General features: G+C 41.2%; 1 protein-coding gene across 38 annotated transcripts in view; it reads right to left on the bottom strand.

Annotated features, from left to right (window-relative positions):
- The window catches only part of ptprk (protein tyrosine phosphatase receptor type K), a 188,609-nt gene that overhangs the window by 68,891 nt on the left and 97,561 nt on the right, over window positions 1-22,157 (bottom strand). For all 38 annotated transcript variants that reach the window (XM_084091694.1, XM_084091696.1, XM_084091695.1 and 35 more), the window contains one exon: window positions 12,890-13,183. In XM_084091694.1, coding sequence (XP_083947820.1) covers window positions 12,890-13,183 — 294 coding nt within the window. The remainder of the gene's footprint in view (window positions 1-12,889; window positions 13,184-22,157) is intronic.

Genomic DNA, 22,157 nt, shown 5'->3' with positions numbered 1-22,157 from the left:
GGCTGAAAATGAAGGCGTTATTCACTGAAAATCTGGTGTTTGTGCATATTCAAACGTTTCATGTCACACCAGGTTTGATATCATATGCCACGGGTTTAAAATGTCACAAGTTTGAATACGCAAAAGCACAGATAAGATTTCATGATGCTTTTATACTGCTTATTTAAAGGATACATAACATACACAGTTTCACCTAATCTCATGTTAATCTTGAGTACCTATAGAGTAGTAGTGCATCCTTCATATCTCCAAAAAGTCTTTAGTTTTATCATATTTATAAAAGAAAAATACAGCTTTCCGATTCTCTCCGGAAAAAGCCGAGCTCCTGGAGGCGTGCCGTGGGTGGAGCTATAGAGTCAACATATATTCACTTATGTGCTGATTTCCAGCAAAAGACAGAAATCTGATCCAGTTGTACGTACATGAATGGGGTCTTTTATTACTGGGACCGCTCCACGTTTTAATAGCAAACGATGTGCAAATCCAGCGTCGACCTGGGCCTTGTTAATAAAACATTCGTCACTGAAATGACCACACACAACCGCACTTGCTACACAAACTGCATCCACTGTTCCTGTAACGCTGGGTTCTTTGGGAAGCTGAACACGGTAAGCTTTCCCTCACATCCAAAAACACACTTTGGAGACATTCTTGAACAAATCCTATGCAGCGCTGCCGATGATCTCCTGTTGAAGCGCGTTGATGTGCGCAGTCTCGCTCTCCTCTGGTCGACGTGTGCGCGGGCGCGCTTTTCCGAGAGAAATGCTCATATAAGGAGTTCCACTCTCGTCTACGTCATTAGATCCACGATCGAAAAAAAACAGCCGAAACTTGTACCAACCCGGAAGTAAGATTTTCGGCACAGAAATTCTCCGTTATTCATCCAAAATATTTTTTTAAAACTTTGGCCATGTTTAGCATGAGAATCCATCTCTTTAACACTGTAAACAACTCTGAATACATGAAACACCATTGTACCCCCCCTTTAAAGGAGCTGTATGTAGTTTTCAGCGGCCTCTAGTGGTGATGTTTCAGATTGCAACCAATAAGTTCTTGCGCGTGCTCGAATTTATGAGCGAGCACTGTGGGTACCGGCCAGACTGAGACGCGTCACGCAACACACCGGAGAAAGCATCACACAACATGCTGGAAACTCAGGTAAACTCCCACTGCAACGTTACAATAATGGGCTATTTTTATCAGCTCGACGTTGAACTAATGCTCCATGCTCGTACCATGATAAGTATGGAACCCTAGCAACCGAGCCGAATTTTGCGACTGCAAGCACTACTTCACATTTTCTTCAGGAAATGTACATTCTAGGTTTGTAGATAAGGTTTCTCCATGATTCAAATGCCCTGCCGATGTTGATCCGTGTTTTCACCCGAAGTTCATCCGATTCACGTCTGGCCTTACGAGCTTCAGCAGAAAAAACTTTTTATTGTTTTTTATCAATATGTGGAGTTTGTGTTGGAGTCTGTGACGTGTTTTGCTGGGAGCAGGTCGTTTCTTAGTGTTATCAGACATGTCATAAGTTGCATAAGTCATAAGTCCATGTCATAAGTTGCAGTGTCGTCGCTGTTGAGTGCAAAGTCAGTAGGCTAGACGAGGCGAGAGGCTCGGGAGCGCGCATGCAGGTCTCGGTCACGTCACTGGATTTCGCGGTAAATCCGACCCGGCACCTTCACATAAAAATAAGAATACTTGCTTTCAGAGGTAATAGCAAAACCCGCAAAGTGGATCATTTTAATGTGAGATTACAACCCCTTCACACACAGGCAATAAAAAAAGGATTCGTTTTAGTAGAAAAGCTACATACAGCACCTTTAAGAACAAGATGAAACACCATGAAGGTTTGTAAACTAAGGCAGAATTTTCATTTTTGGGTGAACTGTGATTTTTATGGAGTTCCTAAGAAGAAACGAAAAGTAAATGAATCAATAGTTGATATTTAGTGAGAGTATAGAGCTGTGAATAAAAATGTTACTTGATCTTGGCAGAGTTTTTCTGAGCTCAGGGTGAGACGTTGTTGAGATCTCTTCTGATGTGAGATTAATGGGGTCTTTTCCTCAGAGGAACATCTGAGTTTGTTCTTTTAGTTACCTCATTAATGACCGGGGGAAAGCGTTGGGATTTGATGCTGGTGCTCCACGTCAAGGGCAGGCAGAATGAGCAGATGTGTGGTTCTGCTCAGTCAGAAGAGACTGGACTCCAGTCATTAGCAGATATTCAGGGCTAGTTATGCATTCATCCCTCGAGTCGGTGTGGTTTGGACCTTTTACAGGTTCAGCCATCATCGACCAGGAGCTGAGAGAGCAATGCTGCTGAATGCCTGACTTTGCTTCTGTCAATTGCAGAATCTCTACAGGAAGAAAGAGAGTTTTTCTTTGATAAGGTGTCCGTGTCAAGGCTGATGATAAAAGCTGCTTTAAGCTCGTGGTGTAGAGTGATTTAAGCAAGAACGTCTGTGATGTTAAAAGGTTATCAGGTGAGATCAAACTCGTGTTTGTGAGCGACGCTGGCTTGAGGTCTGAGATGATGATTCTTCTTTATGCTTCCTTGTGAAAACTAGATTTTTGTCCATATTGCCACTTGCATTGAGAGGGCTGGAAATGAGGGGGAGAGAGAGGCAGTGAGATCTACATCAAGTATCGCTCTAGTGCACTTTACCAAGTTGGAAGTTCACAATTCAAACTTTCAGAATTGGAAGAGAAGGCGGCGTAAGCCATGGCGGCGTCGAGGGCTCAGGGTTTGGCTGGTTACTGTGGACCCGTTTGACCCTGGAAGATACTGTAATCTGGAAAACTTCAGTAGCCAACTCTGCTCAAATTGGCTCAAACTACCCTGGCTGCAGATCTGAGTGTGAATGAGCACAAGTCTCAAATCACACACACCCCGGGGTCCTGCGTCAGCCAAGCAACGGCCTTTGAGATGAATGGCAGCACTAACGGAGAACGGCTGTCAAGCACACTAGTGCTGAGTGGGTATTAAACCAAAATTTTATGATTTGATATCGATGAATTTTCATATACAACACGTACAGTACAAAAAAATTGATCTGAACTAATACTGTAAACTATACAGTCAGTCGGAAAATTACTATAGTATTACAGGTTAAAATTAACATGCAAACGTTTAGATTATTACTTATTAATGATATAATTATGTGTTTACTCCAATTTGATGTTGAAATATAAACATTTAAACAGTGGCTGGCCGTAATAAAAACTTGTTTTCATGATTTATTCAAACATATTAAATATTGAAGAACTGGTAAAATAAAATGAATATGTAACAGTGCATCTATTTATCAAAATGCTCCCCTCTAGACTTTTTCTAGCTGACTTTCGAGTTTATATTCATTGAATGGCTTTTCTGAGGTAAATATAATGCATATTGTTCTCAAGCTGTTTTATTGACGTCTTTCCACAGTTAAACACTGTTTGGTGGATTACATGAGACATGATTCATTTCAGTAAGTTGTTCTGTAACTTTCAATATTCCTTCTGATGTTCATCATGTTTATTTGGTGCTGTAACTAGTAGTAAAGAGGAAGAGATGAACGGTTCTTGAGGCGTTACAGAGATCTGTCGCCACACATTGAAGAGCATCAAAAACACATTTATTCTGAGATTTTAAAGCTAAGACTGTTTTGTACCAAAAGTTTAAAAAAAAACACAAATCTCACTGTGATTATTTGATACAGATGTGTTTGCGTCTGGCTTCTGTGTGGAAGTTCCCGGCGTGTGTGCGACAGGAACACTGCTCAGGGCACACTGAACTTCTGAAGCACTGAGGATGGCGTGCGCAGTAGATTACCTTTCCTCAGATGGGGTAATATTTGGTCGCGGGCTGTTTTTCCATGTCATGTTTTATTCATTGGGTCGGGGACTGGCTGTGGGGGGGGTTAGAGTTCGGTAATATATTGGGATTTTATTGTGCGGGGAGATTGAAAATGTTGAATTGAGATTCAGCATGTGGAAATAGTCTGTGGTTTATGTGTGTGTGTGTTTTTTTTTTTTTTGCCTGAGGAAGGCCGTTGTAGAAGTGTGAGATGAGAGAGAGAGAGAGAGAGAAAAGGATGGTAGATGAAAGAGCAGTAAAAGGTAAAACGGACCGCGTACCTGCACTCCACCAGCATGTTCATCCAATTGGCTTTTTTGAAATTCAAATGAGGACTGTCGAGGACCTGATAAGCACACAGAGTCAACACACACCTTAACCACTACACTCGCACAGGATTATGGGTAATAAGGGCAGGGAATAAATATCATTATATGTGCACTAACCCACCTCAGCATGCCGAGGTGAAAAGAGTAAAACACAGGGCGAGAGTGCGTGGACGGGTGATTTAAAGGAACATGGGACCTACTCGCGTCTCATGATGCTACAAATAACTAACACGCAAAGGAAAAAAAGAAGAAGAATATTTGCAGAAATTTCATGCTGCTCTTTTCCATATATGAAAGTAGATGGTGAATACCAAAATGTAACACTATGCCACTTGTAACAAGTATTTGACAGTTTGAAGTAATGCAATCTGATTTCAAATTCTGAAAGTTCTGTTTATACGAACCCTAAACTTTGCAGTCCGATTCCCATATTAGTTTATATCTGTTTGAGAAAGTAGTTAAATTCAAGGGTTTACATGGTTAAAATGTAAAATGGATTATTTCAGGTCCACACCACCCCTAACAATCGGATCTAAATTTCATTTGGATCGAGCTCAATCGGATTGACTGAGGTGTTTCCATTGAGGCTTCTCAACCCTAACCCTAACCCTAACCCCAACCCCAACCCCAACCCCAAACCCAACCCTAACCCTATTTCTGGTGTTATGCTGTCTATGGTGTTAACCACATCAGATGCCTTTGAGTTTTTGTCCTAACCAACTGAGACAAGCAACGTTTTGTCAGTCGCCTCTCTCGTGCTGCACCAGATAGCCCACACTGTATTCTCATTGGACCAAAGAGACGAGAAGAGACCGATTGTGGAAGTTTAGAACCATACATTATACGGCATAAAACACAAGGTAAATGCTATTAGTCAAAAAAATGAAAACTTTTTTTTTATTACATGTGATTTCGTTGATAATAATCACCTTATTTTTCACTTTAAGGTGATTTGAAGATATGGTAACACTGATCCATTAGGCCAACACTTTTGTTCAGAATAAATGGCCTAGCAGAGCGTGTTCCTATGACGACTTTTTCCCCCATATGAAGCCATTAAAAGACCTATAAACACCTACAATATGTTAAGAGTGGAGAAAACCATCTGAATGCTGAAAAGACACAAGCACCATTAACATTAATATCCAGCACCAGCAATGCGTGGCAAAGAGCTCAAATAAAATACAGCGTGTGGCAGGAGAGGAAGTAATTTCCATTTAAATAACATTCTCTGGACATAAACTGATAATCTCCAGGCTTCATGATGTTTGTCTGCTGGATCTGGTTCTTTATGAGATAGGCTGGGACACAGAATATTGAGTAAATACACAAACAGGATCCGCACTCCTACAGTAAAATAGGAAGCCGAGGTGTAAAGCGGCGACCGCTCTCAGAAGAAACTAGGACATGTAGGAGTGCTTCACACAAACACATGCACGTTTAATGAGAGAAGGGAAACAAATGAGTATGTGAGAAACTCAGCGATTTATTCCCCTCCACGACACACACTCAAGGTACCTGATCGATGTCTTTCAAGACCTAATCAATCGTCTTAAACCACAGGCTAATGGGCTTAATGACCTCTTAAAATATCCAATGGATTGAACGTTAAAATTAAGGTTATTACAGTTGCCTTGACATACTCTACGATCGGACTGAAATCATTAGTGGACAAAGCACAAGACAAAACAAGACCTGAGGTAAAGACTGTGGAAGCTGGTGGGGTGAAAATGTAGCTGACCTGCTCGAACGGCCAGGCTTATTTACTCAAGCACTTCATGTAGATTGATAGAAAGAATGAAGTGTGTGTGTAACATAACAACGGTTTCTGCTGAGCTGGCATGCCTCTAAATAGAAGTAATTCATGAGAGAAAACACATAATATTCTAATATTACCAAACCACCAGATATTTCTTCAGTCTATTCACCCAAAGCAAAGTAGCACTAAAATAAGTACTGTTTTTCTTCACATCTGAGAAGCTGTAATTCCCCAGCTAATTATCCCTTCTGAGGCTCAATAAACACATGAAACGTTTGGTTCTACCAACATTTAGCACAGTTTTGGCTACTAGTGAAACTTAATTGAAAAGTTCACCCAAAGATGATCCCATTCAAAAGAATGATTCGGGTTCTACACACGCTAAGGAAAGCTTGGGTGGCTGTCAAGGTTTTCAGTGAACAGCAACTTTGCGTGTTCAATATAACGCCGCAAATGCTAGCGATAGAGCTTAAGTGCTGCTGAACATGGAACATTCATTTGAAAGTCCACTATTAGAGCTGTAGACACTTGCCTTTAACATTTACAATTGGCGTCATATCAACATTTCACAAAACAATGCACTCTATCATGTGCAACATGCAGCATTTTTCTAAAATATAAGATCCATCAATATCGAATGGCCCCTCATAAGATACATGATGTACCACAGTATCTAATAATCAATCATATGAGCACACGAACTGCATATTTCGACCAGTCTGCTTAAATACAAAATGCATGGGGGCAGAGAGAACATAAGGCATGCTGCAAGAGGCTTGTTTATTGTACTTACCCAGAAGGCTTTCACCTTGACGGACGATGACAATTACCGATTAGATTCATCCAATCTCACATTCTGCCACATAGGCAGAAAAAATGGGAAGCCGATGTTTCCTGAAATGGCCGATGTTCATTTGTGATGTAGCTTAATTGAAAATTGGCCTGCTAAATCGAGCATGGCGTGCACGTGGGCCTTCGGAGAGCTTGCATTCAGCACAATCAGCACTATAACCGCACACACTCATTTAGTTCATGATAATTACAGCACCTTTTCTCTCTCTCTCGCTACCACACAACCTTATACCTACACACTGTGTTCAAAGTCAAACAGTACAAAACATACAGCCTGGACACGTACACCCATATGCGCGCACACAAAACCCAAAGAAAACCAAGTAACCCCCCCCCCCCTCGAATGTCATGTATTTTGAGAAAGTAACTGTATCTGTGTAAAATATAATAGATTAGGGATACACCATTTTGAATATAATTATGAGAATTAAGGGTCACAGCTAATCGCCCATGCTGGTTTGAAAGGTTAAAGATTTGTCCACATTGATGGACGTCATGCATTAAAGGATTAAACTAATAGACTTGTAATTTCATTTGGAATCATGAAAAAAACTTCTTTACACATGGGTCCCTCAATTTATGTTTATTTGGCATACTTTAATGTATTATACTTCTATACTTTTATCTATTACTAGATTACAAAAATCACTTAGTCACTGGGCTAAAGAGCTAATTCACTATATGTGCTGGAATCTGATTTCCATGAGATGTAATCTTAATTGAAATTGGCTTCAAACGTGGTCACTCTACTCAAACTGCTTTCCTTGCTGTAACCACAGGACATAAAGTAAGCCAGAGAATCCTCACACAACTCCATGCTAATTTTCTCCAGGTCAGCACTTTCCTGGTTTATATCCTACTTGGCTAACATAATGATGTCCTAGCAAGAAGTACACACTCCCACACACTCATCACTGGGGTAGCTCAGGGTTCGGTGCTGGGACCCCTAATGTTCTCTATCTAGACAGCTTTCATTTGCAAGTGGTTTATGGGGATATTTTCTAAATTATACTCTGCTGTGTGGACCACATAATGATAACTCATCTTGGCTTGTGTGGCTGTCAGTTGCCTAGACACCCACTCCCTGCAGTCTAACATCAATCGGTATCCTTCGGCCGGGACGCTGTGATTAGCCACTTCTGGTCACCTAGAGCATCAGACTCTCCACATGAATGGCCAAACAATTCTCCTTCTTTACTTTTGGGGGTTAGTGATCCATTACAAAGATCTGCAGTACAGCAGAAACAAACTTTGTTGCATTATTTTCCTGTTATCACTGTAAAGATGCTTTGAAACAATCTGTATTGTAAAAAGCGCTATATAAAAGGTGACTTGACTTGACATTAACTATTAGATATAGATGACTCTCCAAGCATTTCCAACATTGGAGATACTTTGCCAGTTTTCTTTTTGTAGAAAATGGTTAAAGAGCCAAGATCAGAGTACTTTTCCTATTACTTCCTGTTTCAACAAACAGTGCTTCCTGTTACTGCTGACACTATTTATAGACTAAAAGTCTATGTTTGTGTTCAGAGTGCAATACTGCCATCATGCTCACTACAAATGGTGCAGTGTATACTGCATACTACTGTATTAGTAGCACTTCACAATAAGGTTTCATATTTAGTTAACAGGTTTAATATTAGTTAACTAAATTAGTTCATATGAACAAAACAAAAATGTTTAAAGCATTTATTAACCTCAGTTAATGTTAATTTTAAAATGTACTAACACATTATCAAAAGTTGTATCTGTTAATATTATTTATTGGACCTGAGTTAAAATGGGATTTGACTTGGAGGTGAAGAAGAGACACCATTTTCTCACTGTTTCCTCTGCTGTCAGAAAGCAAGCTGTGGTGGTGGTCTCCTCTGAAGGCACAGCCTTACAGGCAGAGAGAGAGAGAGAGAGAGAGAGAGAGAGAGAGAGACCAGAGAGAGACCAGAGAGAGACCAGAGAGAGAGAGAGACCAGAGAGAGACCAGAGAGAGAGAGAGAGAGAGAGAGAGAGACCAGAGAGAGAGAGACCAGAGAGAGAGACCAGATGTGCCACTACATCCTGCCCTCTGGCTATCAGACACATGGGAATAACACTTTCAAGTGAATCCGAACACATTGGAAGTTTGCAATACATCCATTTTTAAAGTATGAGAAAGCCGTCAAATGTCTACAATTTGGCGACAGAGCTGTCTGTGCTTCAACAAACAGTTCAAACTAGACCTGTATGGTCAGAAAATAAATGTGCAGTTATTTCAATATATATCAAAGAGTGATTTGATTTGTAATGCAATATGATAAGACATTTAAAGCTGAAGTGTGATTTCAACTATTTTCAGACCGATTTCCTGAACACTACCATTCACCAGCCAAAACAAAGACAATCTTCAAGAGAATCAACATATGAAAGGTTTATAATTGGGACAGAAGAAAGTATTGTAACATAACAAAACAAAACACACTTCAGCTTTAACATCTCATATGACTGACATCTAACATCACATTGAAGCTGCAGTGCTCATGTTCAACAGGTTGTGTGTTGTTTGACTATTTATGTGAGTGTTTACACTTGAGTCCACTTTGAAAGAATCAAAGTCACACCTCTTTCAGTTGACCCAAAAGTGAACCAGGCAGTTCTCTTCAAAAGCCATTTCCGTGTTCAATAAACCCCTGGGAGTCTGCGTCGACGTCTGAACGGTGTCGAGCAAAGGCCACTGATTCAATTCCATCTCGAGTTCACGCTTATTTCTCCAGACATCATTATAGACATTGCACTGACTTGTACAGTGATGACTGAGGCAATGACGTCTCATTTATTTAGCAGGGAATCATGGGAAACATGATCAATTTGCTATTTTAGGGAAATAGCTTGACATTTGTACAAAATAAAAAGGCAGGGGGAGATATGTCTGGAACATTGTCATAATGGTTTTTCTGGCAGTGATAATCAGGATACGTGTGCACATAGGACCTGCATTTCAATGCAATGTTCTCTCTCTCTGTGCAGTGTGTCTACAAAAATAAAATAATAATCAGACATAACCTTTTCCAGCCCACAAGTTCAGCAGAAAGGGAATGTTCCTGAGCAGAAAGATCAGTGCTGCTGTTGTAACTTTGCGTTATGAAAAAGATTACATTCCCATGACATCAGGAGGAACTGAATCTAGTTTCATATTCACAAATCACAAATGAGATAATCTTAATATCTCAAAAGTTTCTCCTACACAGTGACATGATTAAATTGAGAGCAAACGCTGAAGGCTACTGCTTCTTATATGTTTCTCCTGACAAAAAGCCTGTTTCGCCTGTAATCTTACAAGTTTCCTCTAGAGTTTCAGAACAACGTCTCAAACTGTGAATAATCAGCCTATAGGAATGATTTTTTTTAAAATATCTAGTTCAGTCATGAAACTGCAGATGGCGCGGGCTGATAAGTCCTTAATGCAATCTGTTAGCAATCACATCATTACCACATGGCACAAGCTGATTGGCCTCTGCTGACTCTGTAGCCAATGAGAATGCTTGCTCAACATTTAAATAGTCTGGTTCAGTGTTTGCTGTTAGCTGTTCCTCTGAACCCCTCCACCTCCCCAGCTCCACCTGCCTGGATCTGCCGATGGATTTATCTACTGTATGTCTATTTATGCAGCAGCAGCAGATCTTACATTCTGTGTATCTATTAGCAGAAGTCCTACCAGATACTAGATCTGCAGCAGCGTAGCAGATTCACTCCGCCAATTCCAAATACATTAACACTGCCATATTCATTAACATGCCAAAACTATTCTGAGAGTTGCCATGGTTAAAATGTGATAATATAGCTTTAATATCAAAACCATGTCTTCTAAAAAGCAACAAAATTAACTGGAAATGAATTTCGCTTAATTTTCCTGAAAACCGCCTCAGTAAATTGCACATAATACTATTATTCTCTGTTACTTTGCATGTCTGAAAACAGAGCGACTGCCTTTGAGATGAATGGTGATGCTGACGGATACTGTTGGAAACCTGGATCAGGGGGACAGCTCTGAGCAATAGTTTTTAACTCTGTTAAGGCTTGAGGGGCTTCTGCTGATCTCAGAGGTTTCAGTTGTGATAAAGCCACACCTAATTATGAGCTCAACACACACACACACACACACACACACACACACACACACACACACACACACACACACACACACACACACACACACACACACACAGGCTTCAGTGAGTGGAAAGAATCTGTGTGTTTGGCTTGTGCTCAGACACATACAAGAGACGTTGTTCGTTCAGGAAGTTACGCCTCCTCTCTGTCGCCCTTTTCAAAATGCATACCCGCAACCAAGATAAACTATGCTGCCAAACATAATAATATTGATAAATGTGAAATATGCACACGCCACACAAGCGCCAGACAATAAGGTTTAGCAGGAAACTAACCGACAGAGAGAGACAGAGAGACAGAGAGAGAGAGAAAATGTGAATTTAAACAGAGCACTCGGGCAGACTGGCACCAATCTAAATGTAATTGTGTAAATTCACCGGTTCCACTCGGTTCTCCCTGTCCGAGGTGAGATAAGCGTGTGATTGGCTAGAGGGAGATGAAAAAGCCAGCGAGCGCTCCATCTAAAGCCACGTCTAAAGCAGACCTGGAAAACGTCTTTTGCCAAAATAAAAAAATAATAATATGAAAGTTCAAATGCGATTGATGGGGGAGAGGGGCTCCTGTTTGAATTTCAATCAGAGAGCGAGCGAGTGGGCCGGCGTACTGAGCCGCCACTGGGGACACAGAGAATCTCTCTGTAATGAAACCATGCATACGGTGCTCTCTCTCTCTCTCCCACTCTCCGGAAGACGGCCGTCGCTCCGTGCCTCCTCATACGAGCTGTATATCTGTTCTCACCGAATCTTGCCACGTTTAATACGGGCACCATGGAAACCCGCGGAGAGAATGGCATCACAGAGCTCAAATGAAGGCACAAGGCCCTTATATGCAGTGTGACTGAGTGTTTACTCTCATACGCTTCCAATTTTATAAGGGCGGTGGTATACAGCGCATGGTTTGAGTCATGATTAACATATAAACACACACACACACACACTGCTCTTAAGGGTGAGTGGCATCGATGATAACAGCTCCACACTCTCTCTTGTTTACTTTGTTTTCCAATTATGTTTCTGAAGAAGCTCCAGGCAATTATTTATGTGCAAATACAACACACCGAGAGGGAAAAAAACATTCCACTAGAGGTGTGCTGCTGCAAGAACAGGAAGACCCTTGTTTCAATGTCGCTTAAGGTTCGTTCTGAAACTGCAGCTGAACCCGAACCTCCATCTGCTCCAGGGGAGCCCAACGCCTGCGTTTTGTTTCTTTTGTGTGTGTTTATGTGTGTATGTTCACAGCAGGAGTGTGTACACATAAGAACACCCAAACACCTGTGCAAACCTCCTGTATTTACACTTCGATGGACAATTCACCCAAAAATGAAAATTTTGTCATCATTTACTCAACCTCCTGTCATTCCAAACCTGTGTTGTTTTGGACCCCACTGACTTTCATTGTGCGGGAAAAATAGTTATCCACAGAAGGAAGGTCATAAATGTTTGGAAGAATTGATTACAGAATTTTTATTTTGGGGTAAAGGCTATTTGCACAATAGTTGCAAACGCAATGCGACTGGAAGTCATTCATTTTTAATAAGAATTGGCAGTTAATCAGCTAACAAGCATGTCACACTAAACCGTTCAAAGCTTCCCAGATAGCAAATTGGTATTGGGCCAAATCTGGTTGGATTTCGGCTGCTTTTAGCCCTCATACCACATACCCAAAAGCTACTTGCCGAAAGTAAACCAGATCCATGCCGGAAGCAGACCAAAACTCCCCAACAACTTCTTCCATATCCCCAGAAATCAGCCATAACTGGCCCACAACAGAGCCAGATGGTTTTTCCTTAAGGCCAAAGGAATATTTTACAATCCCTGAAATTCCGCAATATCGCAAGCAAAAAATGCAAAGTGCTTTAATCGCTGCCAGCGTGAGCACCTCCCGCAACAAAATGAATATGTACTTGTTATTGTCATGGCACCGAAGTGCAGATTGGTGTCGGGGGGCCGAGCAGACTAACCTGCACACTTGGTTCTGGTGATGAGAGCCGGCCCGGGCTGTCCGGTCCCTCCCTCTCCCGGACGGGTCAGCAACACTCGGATCTCGTACTCCGTGTCGGGATCCAGGTGCCAGAGTTTGTAATTGGGCGAGTTGACGGCGTGGGTCTCGGTCCAGCTTCCAGAAGTCATCCTGTACTCCACCTCCTTCAGGATGATGGGGCCGTCCCCGAAGATGGAGTTAGCGTTCAGCTGGATTAGCAGGTATGTTGGCCCGACGCCCAGCAACTGAGGAGGAGCGATGGGTCTCGGGGGCTCTGGGGGAATGAAGATAAACCTCACATCAAATTGGTTCACAGAGAAAGATCATATTTTAATCCAAACAATCCCAATCTGTCACACAGAATCAAAAAGTAAATATTTTATTAATCTAATTTTAATAATCTAATATTAATCGAATTAATTTAATTTCATTAATATCTGCGTTCTGAATATCTGCCATATTTTGCAGGACACCTGAAGGCCATTTATAAAAGGATGACCATTTTCTCTGAGCATTGTAAACCTATTCCTTTAATACTTGAACATGTAAATTACTTTACAGTTTTTTTCGATTGCTAAACGACAGTGGGCACAACTGGAGTCACATGTGCAAAACTCTAACTACAGTCTGCACAGCAGCAGTTCATGTGGACCAAACTCTAGTTCGTTTTTCATTGCTTGAACACAGTTTTCAAAACTCTACACACTTATCCCATGACTTTAACCACAACCTGCACAACACTGTGGATTTACAGCACTTTGTTCAAATGCTAACACACTGCTGTCAAAACTGTGAACCACACATTCAAAACAGAATAGATTTCAGCCTTGTGCCTTTCAAACACTGCTGACTGCAATTTCAGCTTACAGTTTTTCTCGATTGTTTACACACATTTTCTGAAAGCATGCCTCATATTCTCAGAACTCTACACACAAATCCAAAAAAACACACACAATGGGCAAAACCCCTCAATTCTCCTGCAAAATGAAACTTTACATTCAAAACAATGTTATTTCTTCTCAAAATGGTATTTTGTTTTCAGATGACACACCAAACCATCATATGAATAGACATTTATAAGAACCAGTTGAACACTGATGTGCACAATGTAAAACACTATGATGAATGGAAAACACTTCTTCTCCATTCATCATAATGACTTAGGCCTTTTTTTGTTCAGTGTTACACTTTCTACAGACAGTACGGTACATACATAAGTGTGTTGTAAAATATTTGAGAAAATTGTTTTTATACTCAGAACACACAAATACACGGTAACAAATATATTTTATTTTTTCCCCACAAAAACAATGTACACAGTATACATCCCAACCAACACAAAGTTGTACATACAGTGGTCTACATACAAAACAACAGAAGAATTGACTGTATACAGTTACAGTAAAAAAATAAAAAAATCCAATGTTGGCATCCATTGCTTCATTGAAGAGCTCACCTGTTGCCCTTTTATGCTAAAGCTCTGATTGCTAATTGTAAAACTGTGTGACGGGTGTTTGCCCATGTGATGAGTCAGTGTGCATATTTGAATGGCAGTGTGTTCCTTGTGAAAACGAGATTTTCTGCATGAAAATTGTGCCAAAAGCAGAGAATTGTGTGTAGTGTTTTGAAAAAGGTGTGTTTTAGAACTGCAATTTGAGTGTAAAGCAGGAATTGTGCTTGTAGTTTAGCAGAAGTGGTTCAGGCGGTTGGTGAATGAGTTACATGTTGTGGTCATTGTGTCTCAAGTACCAGAAAATGTGTGTAAACAATTGAGAAAAACTGTAAAGGCTAAGCAGGTGTCTTGTTTTAGACTTGTTAGTGAACACACACACACACACACACACACACACACACACATATATATATATATATAGGTAGAGCTCAGAAAGACTAATTTTGGAAATGGAACAAGGAAAACCTGTGGCCTGATGCTAGAGAGAGGCAGGATTAGCCCCTCAATTATTTGTTTGAATTACAGTATGTACTTTTAGTTTCTACCTTTTTTTTCTCATTACTGTAATTCCGTAAATTACTACAGACTATTGAAGCAAACTGCTAATTTTCATTTACCTTAAATAATTGTTATGTTCTAAAAATTTAAATAAATCATGTGAAAGAATGTCACTCTTTTCTTTGAAGAAAATATTACTTTGTATGAAGTCACTGAAATTGTTCAAACTGTAAAGATGAAAAGTTTGTATTTTCTGTATTGGTTAGAGTTTTGCACATGTAGCTCCAGTTGTGCTCACTGTAATTTAGCAATCGAAAAAAACTGCAATGCTACGATTGGCTAACCTCTTTGAATGTGACATTGAATAGGTGTTGCTATGTAAATGTGGGTGGTCATTAATGTTAATGAGCTCATGATTTCTGAATGAGGGGTTTTATTTTTCATTTTATCATCAGTAAATGTTCCTGGAGTCAGTTTGAATCAAATTTATTTCATTTAAAAAGAGCACATGTATTTTTATTTTAACACATTTTTAATTAGTACACTACTGCAGTAAAAAAAACAGGCAAATGTATTACAACACACACACCAGACAATCCAGATGGTCCTTTAGTAACTGTGTGTGTGTGTGTGTGTGTGTGTGTGTGTGTGTGTGTGTGTTTGCTGATACATTTGGCTCCACAGAGAAGCAGAGAGATATCTCATCCATACATAAAACAAGTCAGTCATCTATTTTTTTTACTGGAGGGGACAGAAAAGCTGTTTTTCTATGCGTTCTGCTCGGTGTAAGTGTAGAGATCCTCCACGACGATCTTCACAAGTCTCTGAGAGTCTGGACACTACTGATGAATTTATGCTTATGAATAAATCATGCAAGATGGAGCAGTTGACTTCAAACCAGCGTCAGCACAAGACATCCTGACACTTGTTTAGGTGACATATAAAGGTTCTCGCTATACAGTCCCTCATCAGCATCTCAGTGATTTTGATGAGGAGTTTAAAGCTGCGAGACTGTCCACTGAAGCGACAGACAGCTCAAGCTGAGAGACCATCAGATGGAGACACACACTCTCGCTCTCCACCACAGATGGCTCCTGAACTCTCTATTTGTCTCAGCTAATTAAGCAGCCCACATGAAGCTCAGAAACACCACAAACCAACAGGCCTGTCGCGTATTCCTACACGGCCATGAGCGCTTATATGATGAGCAGATTCACACACACACACGTGGTTATGTACAGTGTATACTTCAGATCTTCAGAAAAAGCTTTGGCATATGGGGAAAGTGTTCATGAAACTGGATTCCTAAATTATTTTTAGCATCATTTTTGCAGTTCTGGTTGGTGACACTTGTATAGAAAGTACACAATTTACCTTTAGATACGTTACTATGACGAAATATTTGTCATACCACAATCAGTGCGATTTTATTTTTGGAAAACAGTTTATACTTTTATTCAGCAGGACGTATTAAATTGATTAAAAGTGAAATGTATAATGTTACAAAAGATTTATGTTTCAAATAAATGCTGATAACAATCAGAAATGAACATTTATGTGGCCGTGTTTTAATTGAAGATATGTCATAAATCAACAATGCGAATTCAATATTTATATGAAAATTAATTTACTCAATTAGCCTATAGGTTTTAATGAAAAGTGAAGATGGCTGAACAAATAATAACCCAATGAATTACAATAAGCATTAAATGAATTAATAACAACAACAACACTAGTAACAGCATGCCACTCGGCCAATTCTGGTGGCCCATCTTACCCCAAAAGTATAATTTTATCTTTTCACTTCCAAATAAAAACTATAAATTTTTTCTCCACAAATCTAAAAACATTAATGAGTTTACAAATGTCTCATTAACAAGTAGACGAAAAAAAACTTTGATATTCAATATAATACAATGCCATACTGTAGATATTTTTTTTCCAGAAACACAAAACTAGATCAATTAACATCATAAACGGTTTGGACTGATCACATCTCACAAATATTGATATTCAAATGACAAAATTAAAAATAGCTTAGACATTTGAGACGAGATTTTGTGGCATCCATGGTCAAGAGAAATAAATAAGGTGTGTGGCTCATCTTACCCCGTCTTACCCAGCTCTCATACCTCTCGTATTGTTTATTTAAAAATGTATCACAATGAACTTTATCAGTATAATCAGCAGCTGTAGAATGCTTTTTAATTTTGTGAATAAATCAGTGTTTAAACCGTTGGCGCTGCTGTAAATGAGACCTGTGTAATGCGGTTTATGTCTTAATGGAATAAAGGAAAGGAAGAAAGGAATGAGAGTTAATTGATTTATTGTGTGTTCCTGCAGGAGGAGGTGCTGGTATCCCTGTGCAATCAAAGCCGGCTTATTCTAATACTCTAATCTGATTCCGGTGTGTGTTGTGTTGTGTTGTGTTGTGTGTGACACCACTAACAGCAACACGCCAAAATTACATTTCACCAAGTAATCGAATCACAACGGCACTAATGTACAAAAGCACTGCCCTTGCAGAGCCACACACACAGACACACACACACACTCACACACATACACACAAGCGCACACACACACACACACACTCACACAGAGACATGTACACTCGCTCACACACACACACACACGCACGCACACTCACACACAGAGACATGTACACTCACAGACACACACACGTACACTCATTCACACACACACACACACACACACACACACACGCTCACACACACACACACACACACACACACGCGTACACACACGTTCACACACACACACGTTCACACACACACACACACTCACATAAATTCACACAAACACACACACTCACACACATACACACTCATTCACACAGACACGCTCACACACATACACACACTTTCATACACATGTACCCATACACACACACACACACACTCTTGGACATCTTCTTGTTGTCTTGTTTTGAGTCTTGTGATGACATCACCTCTGTAAACTGCACTTTTATTTCTCATGTATTATTTTAAATGTGACATTTACCGGAGCCGGTTTCGTCAGTCACTCGCTGACATGCGAGACGTTACCCTTTCCAGCCGGTTATTACAGCGGCGGGTGAATCAGCAAACCTTTCCAGAGCCGGTCCAGGTCATACCTCATCCCGACATCAGAACACACACATCAGGAGATGCTGAGTGATATCTGTCTCCAAGACCCCGCTCAGGGCAAGTGTGTGTCTCAGACGCTTCTCCATGTGTGTCGTGATATGAAAGATGTTGTTTATTTCCGTGTCCATCAACGGAGCACATCAAATCACTGCCTTTTACCACTAATGAAGAGACTCGGGGAGCAAAGGCACATCAAATATGCATTAATGTGTACGGCTGCGCTTGCTCGCCGGGTTCCTCAGAAAACAAAGCGTCTGAGAGCAAACAGGGCTTTTTAAGAAGCCAGCAAAAAGCCTCGTTCGTTTGTGCTTGAACCTGCAGACAAACGACATTCATCTCAATTCATTAGAGCCACTGACACACGCTCTGAAACACACACACACAGGAGCACGAGCACAGGGCTTTTAGTGGACCGGCGGCTAAATTGGCGAGTGAATGGAGCAGTGTTCATGTATTAGCCGAAAGCAGCCGAATCAGGGTTATTAAACCGCCGCCTGTTTTATTTATACATTCAAGATTTTAAAATTGATATAATTCTGTTCCGTCTGAGATGGTCAGCAGCAAATATCAACTTTTTTCAGTGTTGTTTGTATTGCATTTCTTTTAGACAGAATACGCTTTGTGAGAGTCACTGAAATGCATGTTATTGTGAACAATTCATCTGTGCTTTTATTGTATTAATTGTTTTTTAACTGTTATTTTTGATGAAACGGTCATAACTGGATCTTCTGGTGAAAGTCAGTCTTCTCTCCGCTGACGTATGCAGGATTCTCCAATCGTTTAGTCTGATTACCATAAAACTTCAAATAATAGCCCGGGCTTTTATTTTCCCAAATCGCCGAACTGCACCGGCTTGTATTTGAGACAGGAGTCTATATGAGACAAGCCTTTAATTTAGTGTTGAGATGAGCATGACAGTAGGAGGTTACCATATCTGTGTTTATGTTTAACAGATCAGTTAATGTAAGAATTAGCCTACTATATTTCCGTATGTCTAAAGGGGGTCGCACACCAGACGAGAAGCGCAGCGCCATGTCTTTAAAATTCGAACACATTATTCTCTATGAGTGTACATTGTCTCAAATCGTCATTAATGTATCTACTGACTTCACCATGTGCTGCAATATACATTCAGTTTTACATTCATTAACAGAAATCAGCTGCGTGGATGAAAACTGCTGATGTTATCGGATTTTCAGGTGATATACTCAATTCATTCAGTTAAGGACGCCCTGAGGTAAAGTGAATTCAGACTGCAGACTAAGCAACGATTGTATTTAATTGTACAGAACAATCATAACATAGTACAGACATGATCTTAATTCCATAATATCCTTAAACATAACTATATTGCTGGCCATAAACTGACAAAGTGCGCGTCCGGTGTGTGATACCTTGAGTTGTAGACGCAGCGCGGCGCTGCTTCTCGTACGGTGTGTGATACCTCGAGTTGTAGACGCGGCGCTGCTTCTCGTACGGTGTGTGATACCTCGAGTTGTAGACGCGGCGCGGCGCTGCTTCCCGTACGGTGTGTGATACCTCGAGTTGTAGGCGCGGCGCTGCTTCTCGTACGGTGTGCGATACCTCGAGTTGTAGACGCGGCGCTGCTTCTCGTACGGTGTGTGATACCTCGAGTTGTAGACGCGGCGCGGCGCTGCTTATCGTCCGGTGTGCGATACCTCGAGTTGTAGGCGCGGCGCTGCTTATCGTCCGGTGTGCGATACCTCGAGTTGTAGGCGCGGCGCGGTGCTGCTTATCGTACGGTGTGCGATACCTCGAGTTGTAGGCGCGGCGCTGCTTATCGTCCGGTGTGCGATACCTCGAGTTGTAGACGCGGCGCTGCTTCTCGTACGGTGTGTGATACCTCGAGTTGTAGACGCGGCGCTGCTTCTCGTACGGTGTGTGATACCTCGAGTTGTAGGCGCGGCGCTGCTTATCGTCCGGTGTGTGATACCTCGAGTTGTAGGCGCGGCGCTGCTTCTCGTACGGTGTGTGATACCTCGAGTTGTAGACGCGGCGCTGCTTCTCGTCCGGTGTGTGATACCTCGAGTTGTAGACGCGGCGCTGCTTCTCGTACGGTGTGTGATACCTCGAGTTGTAGACGCGGTGCGGCGCTGCTTCCCGTACGGTGTGTGATACCTCGAGTTGTAGGCGCGGCGCTGCTTCTCGTACGGTGTGCGATACCTCGAGTTGTAGACGCGGCGCTGCTTATCGTCCGGTGTGCGATACCTCGAGTTGTAGGCGCGGCGCTGCTTATCGTCCGGTGTGCGATACCTCGAGTTGTAGGCGCGGTGCTGCTTATCGTACGGTGTGCGACCCCCTTTAGATTATTGGCAGCATAAAAAAATGAAACGATGTGACAGCTATGGGCTGAACAATACAAGTTACCGGTAATATCCATCGAGCCTATGAACTAGTTGCCCGAAAAACATCAACAAGAAAGAATGAAGGCTACCCTGTAAAACAACTGCAATCATGTGATACAAAAGGACCCTATTCATCACTATCATCATCACCGCGATCCTCAACTACAAGTTGACGAATTCCTCCTCCTTGTCGCTCTCCTCCACTTCTCCCTCTCCGGCCTCCGCTAACTCTGCCTTGCTTGCGCTAACAGCTCCGCCCAGATGCGCAGGGCTCTCATGCGTGCGCAATCTGCTCCATAGAACTGGCTTAAACAGACGATCTGACGGGTTTTAGAAGATTAAATACAACCCGAAACTAAAAAAGAGACAGGCGTCTATTTGGAACTCGGCTATTATTTGAAGTTTTACGGTAAGTCCCGCCCCTTTCTTACAATTGGCTGCAAGCTCACATTCAGATCCGCCTCCATCCAATCAACAACTGATGGACTGAACCAAATCAAACCCTACGGCTGTAAGTCACAATATGGAAGAAAGAAAAGATCTGACGCTACTTCCATTCCATCGCGACAGCATTGATAGACAGAATGAATGAATGAATGAATCACCCTTGTGTCCCTACGTAAGACCCTACGTTTACATGGACACCTTTCTGGTTCAATCGGAATGAAATCAATACGATTGATGAATCCAAACACGGTGTTTACATGAACAATAAATAAATCGGGTTGATGTGTGCGTTTATATGTCACAAGTTTCAAATCGGAATAGATTTTTTGACATGCGCACACTGCACAAATACACAGAGTTTCCCGCTGTTCGCGCATAACTATTCTCCTCTATTGGTTCTTTATTTGTTTTTAACAGCAGATGTAATATTAATTCGTCTCTGGTCATGCTTTGGAGACAATGAGCATATTAACCGTTTTGCCGTGCTGCTTATATTGATCACGCAGTAAAAATGCCCAAAACCAGTCGTCTGTGGATGAGAATCTGAAACCAGGACTGGTGGGACGTTGTCCTGCTCCACTTCACAGACGCAGAGTGAAATGAGAATTTTAGGATGACGGGACACTCATTTATATGACACTTTATTCAACAGGAAGAACAGCTCGTTCCGCGCGTCATACGTCACTACGCTATTTAATGTCATTGCACATGCGCAGTCCTTTCAGTTTCGGTTTTCAATCCGATCAAGTGTTTACATGTTCTCTCGATCGGATTACAAAAGGAATAAACCACCCCTTTCAATCCCATCGAAATCTCATTCGGATAGAGCTCAATCGGATCGATTAAGGTGTTTACATGAAGGTTTTTTAGTCCGATTGAGCCGTCAATCCGATTATAAGTGTCCATGTTAGTGACACAAAAGCATCATCATCAAGGTCAAAAAAACAACATAGAAGTTTCATAAAATATCACAAAAGTGGCCAAACATTTGAAGGGAACATTATCACGGAATAATGACTTTAAAGCCAAAAATCATCATTCTGTCATCATTTACCCAGCCACTGGAATACAGTGCACAAGACATGTGGATGACTTTAATTATGTTTATGTCATGTTTTTTTTTTTATTGTTGTGTCTTTGTCAATTTTACGTGATAGTATAGAAAAAGATCTGTGTGATGATTCCTCCACGGTCAAATAACAGCACATGGGTTTGGAAGACGAGGATGAGCAAATGATGACAGAATCTTCACATTTTAACCTTAAAGTTTTGTAATTAATATGCAAACGAAATATTTACAAATTACAAATGTGTTGTTAGCGATAATGGCCTTGG

The sequence above is a fragment of the Abramis brama genome (genome assembly GCF_963993115.1).
Source record: "Abramis brama genome assembly, chromosome: 18".
NCBI classification, from domain to species: domain Eukaryota; kingdom Metazoa; phylum Chordata; class Actinopteri; order Cypriniformes; family Leuciscidae; genus Abramis; species Abramis brama.
This window is presented reverse-complemented; position numbering and strand designations above follow the sequence as displayed.